Below are 10,172 nucleotides of genomic sequence, written 5' to 3'. Positions count from 1 at the left end.
GATTCAGAGAGCAGGATGCTGTGGTGGACTGTATCAAAGGCCTCATGGAAGTCCAGACAGGCAACATCCGTAGCTCTTCCCTCATCCACTGATGGAGTCATTGGCAGAGCCGATGCCTGGGCCCTGGTACACCCCCTGTTCCCTGGCAGCGGTGCCCATCCCCAGCTGACGCTGGGCTCAGACTGGGGGGACCAGGGTGTAGGCCCGGACTTGCTCCAGGGCCCACCCGGGCCCAGTGAGGCTCGGCCGGGGCTCGCGGGTGCGGGGCCCGTGGAGGCCGCGGGTGGGACGGAGGGTCGCTGAGGGGCTGGATCCGCGGCGGGGCCTGGGCACACAGCGGAGGGGCTGCGGGGGGAGCGCACCGGCGCCCGGGTCCCCGAGAGGGCGCGGCGGCCCCTCACCCCGCCCGCCGCCAGGGGGCGGCCTCCGCTCCGCCGCCCCGTGACGTCACCGCCGGTGGAGGACTGGCAGGCGGGCGCACCCAATGGCAACGAGCAAGGAGCGGGGAGGCGGGACTTCCTCCGGCGGCGGGCCGGCCGGAGAAAGGGCGGGAAGGCCCCGCCTCCGGTGTGCGTGCTGACGTCAGGGCGTGCGCGCCCCCGCCTGGAGGCCTGCGCGGTTACCGAGCGGCGCGCGCAGCCTGGGCAGCGCCTGTGAGGAGCCGCCGCCGTCCCGGGGAACCGGGCCGGGCCCAGCCGAGCCGGGCGCCGCCGCGGGGTTATGAGGCCGGGCGCCGCCGCCTCCCCCCCGTGAGGAGCAGCGGGCCCGTAGCGGCGCGGGGAGCGCGCGAGGCGCCGGGGCCGCCCCGCGACAGGAAGCCATTTTGTGGGCCCCCTCCTCCTCCTCCTTCTCCTCCTCCTCCTTCCTCCTCTCCTTCCTCCTCCTCCTCCTCGCCGCCGCCCTCCCGAGCGGCGCGGCCGGTGCTGCCGGCCGGGGTGGGCGGGCGGAGCCGCGGCGGGGGCGCCCGGTGAGCGAGGGCGGCGGGGGGGGCGAGCGGGGGGCCGGAGCGGGCGGCGGCGGCCGCCGCGCCTCCCCATGGCGAAGAAAACCTACGACCTGCTCTTCAAGCTGCTCCTCATCGGGGACTCGGGGGTCGGCAAGACCTGCGTGCTCTTCCGCTTCTCCGACGATGCCTTCAACACCACCTTCATCTCCACCATCGGTCAGTGCCTCCCCATCCCCGCTCCCCCGGGGCTCCGGGCCCCCTCCGGGGTTTCGGTGACCCTCAGCGACCCTCCTTTTCCCTCCCTTCCCCTCCCTTGGGCGTTTTGTTGGCAGCTTGTACCCTACACCCCTCTGCCGTCAGCGGCCAGAGCCCCCCTGGCTGCCCCCATCAGCGGTGGGTCTCGGTCCCCCTGCACCCGTGCGGGAGGTGGGGTTGCCGTCCCTGCACGGTGCCTTCGCCGCTATTGATGTGGCTGAGCAGAGATGATGACACTCGTGGGTGGGGTCTGTGTTCTCACTCAACAAAGCTGTTGTCCTTCTCTCTTCTGTGAGTGAGCCGCCGGGCTTCTGGCAAAGCTGACTTTAGCCCTTCGTTGGCGTGCAGCGCCCAACTACGGTAGTGCCTTCGACATCGTTCCTCCCAGGCTACCTGTAAGAATCATAGAATGAATCATAGAATCATCATGGACCTGTTGGAGCGGGGCCAGAGGAGGCCCCGGAGATGCTGGGAGGGCTGGAGCCCCTCTGCTGGGAGGACAGGCTGAGAGAGCTGGGGGGGTTCAGCCTGGAGAAGAGAAGGCTCCGCGGAGACCTTCCAGCCCCTGCCAGTCCCTCAGGGGGCTCCAGGAAAGCTGGGGAGGGACTCTGGAGCAGGGAGGGGAGCCGTGGGACGAGGGGGAAGGGTTTTACACTGGAAGAGGGGAGATTGGGATGAGCTATTGGGAAGAAATTCTTTGGTGTGAGGGGGGTGAGCCCCTGGCCCAGGTTGCCCAGAGAAGCTGTGGCTGCCCCATCCCTGGAGGGGTTCAAGGCCAGGTTGGCTGGGGCTTGGAGCAACCTGGGCTGGTGGGAGGTGTCCCTGCCCAGGGCAAGAGTGTTGGAATGAGATGATCTTTAAGGTCCCTTCCAACCCATACCATTCTGTGATTTGATGATCATGAAGGAGAGCTGTGTATTTTCCTGGCTTTTCTCTTTCTGTTTAATCTACGCTCTGAGACAGGCCTTGTATCTAACATCCTTCTCCGTAGCTTTATCATAGCATTTTGTTTTTCTTCTCCTGTCACTGTCTTGTTTTGCAGATGAAGAGTTCAGGTCAGCAGTTCTAACCGTGGTGACTGACTCTGGAAATTTAAGAGAATTCATGCCTCCACTCTTTCTTGCAGTATCCACTGGTGTAATGTGCATGGATACCTACCACACATCTGGAAAAAAGAAAGTCTTTTTTGGGGGGGTTTGAATTGGATCTGGGTTTCCGTGCTTGATATAAATCCCTTTAGTGTTTGGCCATACAGCTGTTTAGCAAGGGTAGGAGAACATAGGGTATTGGTGTAAATCTTACTGTAAGTGTAAGTAAACTTCTGTGTACTTCCTCATCTGTGTCGAAACGTCACTGTAAAAATTGCAGCTCAGGCTACAAGGTGTAAAAAGGAGCTTTTAACCAGGCCTTGGGTAATTGGAAATGCAAAAAAGTATATTTGGGGGACAACTTAGTGTCAAGACACAGTTGTCGCCTAAAAGCTTTTTGGACTTCAACTCAGGGTTTTGGTTAATTGTTTTGGGGGCGTATGTGACAGTCACTTTATTACATCTGTTAACATTGCATACCTTGACTATTGAAGGCTGTATTTATTTTGCTGCCGTGGCTGTAGTGTAATTCTGCGCTGCTTGGCAAATTCTCGCCTGGATCACATGGCGTTTATTGCTTTCTGAGTTTGCTGGAAAGGTTTATTTCAATTCTCAAAGTTAAAAATAGTCAACGTCTTAGTTAAGAAGTCTGCCGATTTATGGTGGCTCTTGCTCTGGAGAACTTGCGCTTTTAGTGATCAGCCATTTTTAGTAATTAGTAATTTAGTAATTAGTATTACTTCTTGGTCTAACTGCAGTTTTTGAGCATTCAAGCAGAGTGTCATCAGGTTTAGTAGCAAGTGTGCACGGGCAGAGTTTGGAATCATTTCTGAACAGTCAAACCAATTTAGGCCAGTAGGTATTTGTTTCTGGAGTACATGAGCTGTTTGTAGCACGTGTGCACTGGAAGGCAAACAAGTTATGCTTACTAAATTCTGAACTAAATGTCTCGTTCTGGTAGCTGTGAATACCACTTGACGACTAGTTGGTGTGTCAGGCTGTGTCAGACTTGTGTCTTCGCGGTGGAATTTAGCAGATCTTGGGGTACAAATAGATTTTCTGTGTGGTGCTGAATTACGGGTGCTTAACTGCCCAGAGATATCTTATTGTTTCCTTAGTTCTTCTGAAAGGAATTGCTTAATGAGGAAACCTGGTGGGAAGGTGTCCTGTGCAAGTGGTGTCAGTTGAAAGGGAGACTCTACTTTAGTATCTTTTAAAAAGCTGCCAATCTGTGAAGGAAAATCTTGAACTGGGTGAAGACATCTGTCCACTTAGTTGTTCTCTGCCTTATTACAGCAAAGCAGTTGAGTAATCTGTCTGAAAATGATATCTCAACTTGCCACCACCAGTAGCTACAATTTTCAGACTTTCTCAGGTTTTCCTGTGCTGCAGTGATGAGGGCAGCAATGGCAGTCCAGGAAGGGGACAGGGAGCCTGGAAAAGTGCTTTGCCGGGTGGTACCTGCTGTGGTACATCCCGTGGCCGTAGCTGCAGAACTTGGGCTGCTTTTGCAGCTGGAAGAGGAGGGTTTCAGGAAAAACCTCAGATGAGTCTTTGACCTGTAGCAACAAGGAAATACTATTTCCAAAGCACTTGTGTACACAGTAGATGGCATTGAAGGTGACTGGCTTATTGGCTGAATCTCTCCTCATATTTAAAAAAAATAACAATACTTGGTAGGTTGTTAGCTCTGATTCATGTTTCTGTGTTTACACTGAGCTCCACCAAGAACCTGAGATAGCCAAGCATGAGAAACGTACCGTAGTACTGGTGGCCGTCAGCGGGGACTGGTTTGATCTTTCTAGTCTTTATAGGAAAGGATGGGTCTCAAAGAATATTGAAACTGGCCCGTGCGTGTAAAAGGTGAGTGGGGGGGGGAGTGTTTTAATGCTATAAAATCAAAGGCTTGTCTGCATATGTAAGTGAAGATACAATAACATTGTGTTTCTAACTTCACATTAGTAACTTACATTCACTTACTTTCATCTTTACACATTTTAAGGACTGATTAGGCATGGTCCATGATGGCAGTTTGGACATAATTTACTATACGTGTAATTCGGTATACTCTCTTTAACTTTTGACTTTGAATCACTTCAATCTAATATTTCCTGCTAAAGCAGCAGTTAAGCTTTTGGATGTGATGAGGTGCCCGGGTGAATGATTTCATTACCCTGTCTAGAGGTACTATAAATAATCCAGATGGCTGTTCTGCAAGAATCCCTAAGTCATCGTAACCTCCCTGGAGAGAGCAGGGGCCTTGTCCTCAAATGCTGTGTTGCTGTTTTCAGGTAGAAAGGGAATAAACTATAGAAGACTTAGTCTTATCACAAACCGTTTTTATTTTTAATAGCTCTTCAGTAATCCTCTGGTGCAGAAATAATTTTTATGATTTTTTTTTTTTTTTGGAGAACTTGTGACTTTTCAGTTAGTCTGTGGTTACTCAGCAGTAGAGTCAGGTCTGTCGGCAGTAGCTGTTCCTCTGGGCACTGGTGTTACTCTCTGGGGCTCTTAAGCACCGAGTACCGGGGGCTTCTGTTAACGGGCTGCTGCCTGTCTCCCCTCTCCCCAAACACTGCTGGCTTTAGTAGCTTCTCTGCTGCCACTCATGCTACCAGCAAATTTTCTTTAATGTTAAAAATGTTAGTGTAAGTAGCTTCCAGTCAATGCATACTTGAGATCTTAATTTTCCATAGTAACTTTTTTTATCGGCATTCAACATGTCAAGTTGATGACAGCTTGAAGTGAACCGTCGAAAAACAACGTGTGGGAGCTGTGAGGGTGTGCTTTGCGAAGCTGTTCGGGGTCAGCAGGTAAAGCGCTGGCCTTTGCTGCCTGGTCAGGAGCCGGTAGGGAGGGCTGTTCATGCGAGGATGTCTGTCTAAAAAATTTGAATGTCAAAACTGAACTCAAGCATATAATTGCTATTGTTTGACTAAGTAAAATGCAGATTAAGATGAGTCACAAAAAATGTTTTCCCATGAAATCTGACTACCTCTAGTAATGCGCTCAGGAGAACAAAGCGTATGTAATCATCGTGAGATTCCCTCTAAATGCTGTTGATGCAGGTAAAGTTTCATGTCTCTTAACCCATAGTGAAGATGCAGTTGTGTTCTGTATTTCTGGTCTTCTGGTCACACTGACTGCAACTCTAAAATCCAGAGGGAGGGAGAAAAAGCAGTATGATTTTTGAGGTTTGATCACCTTTATCATTTTATTCTGAACACAGGAAGGTCTTGATGCCAAAGCTGTGCTAGGAGTGTGCAAAACTGTACTGTTTTAAATGCAAAGGTATATGAAAACTAATTTCTGATGAAATTCATTTTTTCCCAGGTTGTTTTTTTTTTTATTATTTATTTCCTTGGCCTTAATTAGAAGTGATTTTGAGTTGCTAAGCACTTGCTTCAGAATCATTGCATATGGGTACATTTAAGCAGTGAAATTTTTTAAAACCAGTCCTTGGATATCAAAAATAGTAAATATAACAAGTGTATTCTTACATCTTACGAGGATTTGTTTGCTTGTGATTGTGATATATTGATATTGTGAAGAAAGGAGTCCCAGATAGAGAATGGGGAAGAACTCAGTAGATTGTAGGAAAGCAAACTAGGCAGAAATTAAGTTTTGAATTCTGAAAATGCTTTTACATGTTTGGCGGTTGCAATGAAGTTTGAAAAAGCAAGTAGTTTGTGGTGTCAAAAAGAAGAGCATTACCACAGCAGTTCATGATTTGCTTTTTCCTTACATGCCTTTTCTGTCTCATCTACAGCTTGCTGGCTTGTGGGAGCAGCAAACAACTTTGAGTTCTGTTTGTATTGTGCCTGGGCAGTGAGTTCAGTCCGTATCTGATTCCTGGCAGGGAGCAAGTGAATTAGGAAAAAAAATCCAACAAAAACCCCACCCCAACTCCTGCTCAGCCGTTCCATGACATGGGGTCCAGAAATTGTCAGGCAGCAAGAGATGCAAAAATCATTTCTACATGCAGGTAGACCTTCTGAGCTGTAAAACTTGCTGTCGCGGCAAGTTCTGGAGGGGAAAATATAAGTGGGTTCAGAACGAAAGCAGAAAATTGAAGTGGATCCATCGGCGTCTGTTGGACTGTTGCTCTGGATGTGGCTTTGGGCTTGGGAATCCCCTCAGCGCTTGGTGCCTGGAGGGAGTGGTTCTCCTCGCCCCTGGCTGCTGGGACGCCCAGGAGAGGGGTTACAGAGCGAACTGGGTTTACGGTGTGATACGGTATGATTGAGGGTGTTTTGGGTTTTGTTAGTCAAGGGCCGTGGATAGTGAGCAGCAGTTCTGCCTGCGTGTGCCTCGCAGCGCTGATGAGGAGCGCGTGGATAGCTGTATGGAGAAGAGCTGAGGAACTGAGCCAGGTGGAAACTTTTTTTTAAGCGTAGCTATTTTTTCAGCTGAGCTGAATCAGTTCCCCGATCTGGCTTCTTATGTTACTGTATAAATCTGTACTGGCAGAGCGCGTAGGGCATCTTGGGACGTGGAAACACTGGAATAGGTGGCACTCGTACCGAAAATTCACTTTTAGGGTTGTGGTTCCATGATAGAAAGCGTTTGGCAGCACTGCCAGTGCCTGGTGTTCCCTTCTCCCTGCCCCCAGTATGAAACAAACCGTAAACTGGGCTTGCTCCTCTCCCTTTGCTGCTGCTGTTGCTGCCTCGGGGCAAAAAACAGTTGGTGAAGGCTGAGAACGTTGCTGAACTCCTTCCTCAGGCGCATACCTGTGCGGTGGCTGCACAGGACACGTAGCCCTGCTGCTCCCTTTTCTGTTTGTCCTTGCACTGACATGCTATTTCTGTTCAGCTGAAACTAATAGGCAGCTGTTGCCTAAATGTGCTAAGTATGATCAGAAGACACGGAGAGGAATGGGAAGGAGCATGTGGAGGTTGGCTGCCGCAGTTAAGCCAGTGCTGTGTCCAGGAGGAGACTGAACTGTCACTTCAACAGTAAGTGGCAAGGATAAAGAGCGGATGAAGTTGCTAACGTTTTCTAGGGTGAAGCATGTTCCTGCTTCAGAGCGCAGGCCTGTAGCTTCTTGTGACAGGCTGTCTGCATAATCCGTGCTCAGTTCTTGAATTGTACAAGACCAAATGAAATGCCTGTTGACATTGGTAGAAAACTTGCTTGGGAACCGCTAAGCAGGGATGGAGCCTTCCTTCAAGGGCCCCGGAGATGCTGGGAGGGCTGGAGCCCCTCTGCTGGGAGGACAGGCTGAGAGAGCTGGGGGGGTTCAGCCTGGAGAAGAGAAGGCTCCGCGGAGACCTTCCAGCCCCTGCCAGTCCCTCAAGGGGCTCCAGGAAAGCTGGGGAGGGACTCTGGAGCAGGGAGGGGAGCCGTGGGACGAGGGGGAAGGGTTTTACACTGGAAGAGGGGAGATTGAGATGAGCTATTGGGAAGAAATTGTTTGGTGTGAGGGGGGTGAGCCCCTGGCCCAGGTTGCCCAGAGAAGCTGTGGCTGCCCCATCCCTGGAGGGGTTCAAGGCCAGGTTGGCCGGGGCTTGGAGCAACCTGGGCTGGTGGGAGGTGTCCCTGCCCAGGGCAGGGGGTGCCACTGGGTGGGCTTTAAGGAGGTCCCTTCCAACCTAAACCATTCTATGACTTTAGAGGTGTGTGGTGCAGAAAAGTGGTTTCCTCATGGCTTCTTGATTTACCTCTTTAGAAAGAGTATCTGTCACTTCTCTCTCTTTATCCTGAGAAAACTTTTAATCTTTTCTACCCATAAAGTTAATATTGGTATTTAAGTAGAGAATCGGTTGAGAGCCTGTTCATAAATACTTCATCAGGAGATAGAAAAGAAGTAATCCTAACTTGAAGAGGGTTTTTTAGCGTGTGCTAAGCAGATGTAGCTGCCTCTAGTCCAGCGGTGCTGCATGTGTGGGGTTGTGTCTTGGCAGGCCACGCTGGCTGTACCTGCTCCTGCAGCCCTCGGGACCAGGGTGTGGGCCACTTCCACCGCTCGGGTGGCAACGGCTTGCTCTTGTCCTCCTCCTCTCGGGAGCGGTGGAAGGGCAGCGTGTTCTTGCTTGTTAGCAGTGTCATGGAGGGAAGAGCAGGAGAATCTCGGGAAGGAGGCGTCTCCTGCCAGGAAACTTCATCCTGCCTGGGGTTGAATAATGCCTGTGAAAGACATTGGATGAGAGCAGGTTGCACGGATTCCCCTGGCAGCGGCGGCCGGCGCCTGTTTTGCTGCGTGACCTTCTGATGACATGTGGAGAAGGGTTTCAGCTGGTGTTGGTTTTGTGTAACCCTTGCTGAGGGGGGAAGGTTCTTCAGAAACGCTTTGTGAAAACCAGGCTTGTCAAATTCCCGGTGCTTTGGGAATTCCTTGTCTGGCCCTGGGGAAACAGTAAAGAGACCAGAGCTGCTGCTGCAAGTTTAGTGTTTCGGTACGACTTAACTGTGTGGGCTTTTCTTTTCTGCGTGGGTTTAACTAGAAGACTTGTGTGGGTTTAACTAGAAGACTCTGCATGTTTTTGTTCTTTTCTCTAGCTAAAACAACTCGAGGCTTTCTTTCCCACTGGAATTGTGACTGTCTTATACTGTGTAACCCAGAGAAGTACCCGTTTGTGTCTTGTATTTCCAAAATCTGACTTAATGCTCCCTGAGAGAGGTCTGCTTTCTTGATTACCATTAAGTATGGAATACCTATGCTGACATCCATACCTGTACAGCTTTTTCCTCAAGGATGCTTTTCAAACTGGTGTTCTTTCGTATTTTGACTAATGATTAGCTCTACAGATACCAGATACGCTGAAGCAGTTTTTGGATTGAGGGCAGCGCTGGAAACAGCATCTTCTCGATAATGTGGGTCTGGTGTGGCATGATGCTTTATGAACTGGGAATTCCTTTAGTACCGCAGTCCGGCAGGGCTGTGATCAACATCATGGAATGGTTTGGGTGGGAAGGGACTTTAAAGGCCATCTAGTCCAACGCCCTGCCATGAGCAGGCACATGTTCAACTGGACCAGGTCGCTCAGAGCCCTGTCCAACCTGGCCTGGGATGTTTCCAGGGATGGGGCAGCCACAGCTTCTCTGGGCAACCTGGGCCAGGGGCTCAGCCCCTCACACCAAAGAATTTCTTCCCAATATCTCATCCCAATCTCCCCTCTTCCAGTGTAAAACCCTTCCCCCTCGTCCCATGGCTCCCCTCCCTGCTCCAGAGTCCCTCCCCAGCTTTCCTGGAGCCCCTTGAGGGACTGGCAGGGGCTGGAAGGTCTCCGCGGAGCCTTCTCTTCTCCAGGCTGAACCCCCCCAGCTCTCTCAGCCTGTCCTCCCAGCAGAGGGGCTCCAGCCCTCCCAGCATCTCCGGGGCCTCCTCTGGCCCCGCTCCAACAGCTCCGTGTCTCTCCTGTGCCGAGGCCCCAGCGCTGGAGGCAGCACTGCAGGGGGGTCTCCCCCGAGCGCAGCAGAGGGGCAGAATCCCCCCCTCGCCCTGCTGCCCACGCTGCTGGGGATGCAGCCCAGGCTGCGGGGGGGTTCTGGGCTGCCAGCGCACGGTGCCGGCTCATGGCCGGTTTCTCCCCCCCGGCACCCCCAAGCCCTTCTCTCAGGGCTGCTCTCCATCCCTCCATCCCCAGCCTGGGCTGGCGCCGGGGGTTGCCCCGACCCGGGGGCAGGACCCTGCACTTGGCCTTGTGGGACCTCATGAGGTTCACAGGGACCCACTTCTCCAGCCTGTCCGGGTCCCTCTGGATGGCATCCTGTCCCTCAGGCGTGTCACTGCCCCCACTCAGCATGGTGTTGTCTGGAAATCTGCTGAGGGTGCCCTTGATTCCGATGTCTGTGTCATTGATGAAGATGTCATCGTCAGTGGGAGGCTGTCTTGGCCCAAGATCTGAGCTTCAAAACCCTTAATACATGTGGTTATGAAG

The 10,172-nt window shown here is 52.0% G+C and overlaps 1 protein-coding gene across 1 annotated transcript in view; it reads left to right on the top strand.

The window, feature by feature from the left end:
• The first annotated feature begins 572 nt into the window (after positions 1-572).
• RAB10 (RAB10, member RAS oncogene family) overlaps positions 573-10,172 on the top strand; it is a 49,075-nt gene continuing 39,475 nt past the window's right edge. Inside the window, exon 1 of the mRNA XM_063330800.1 lies at positions 573-1,162. Within this exon, the coding sequence (XP_063186870.1) occupies positions 1,036-1,162 (127 nt within the window). The 5' untranslated portion in view covers positions 573-1,035. The remainder of the gene's footprint in view (positions 1,163-10,172) is intronic.

The sequence above is a fragment of the Chroicocephalus ridibundus genome, chromosome 3 (assembly GCF_963924245.1).
Source record: "Chroicocephalus ridibundus chromosome 3, bChrRid1.1, whole genome shotgun sequence".
In the NCBI taxonomy this organism is placed as follows: Eukaryota; Metazoa; Chordata; class Aves; order Charadriiformes; family Laridae; genus Chroicocephalus; species Chroicocephalus ridibundus.
Note: the sequence above shows the minus strand (reverse complement) of the source record. Positions and strands in the feature narration are given on the sequence as shown.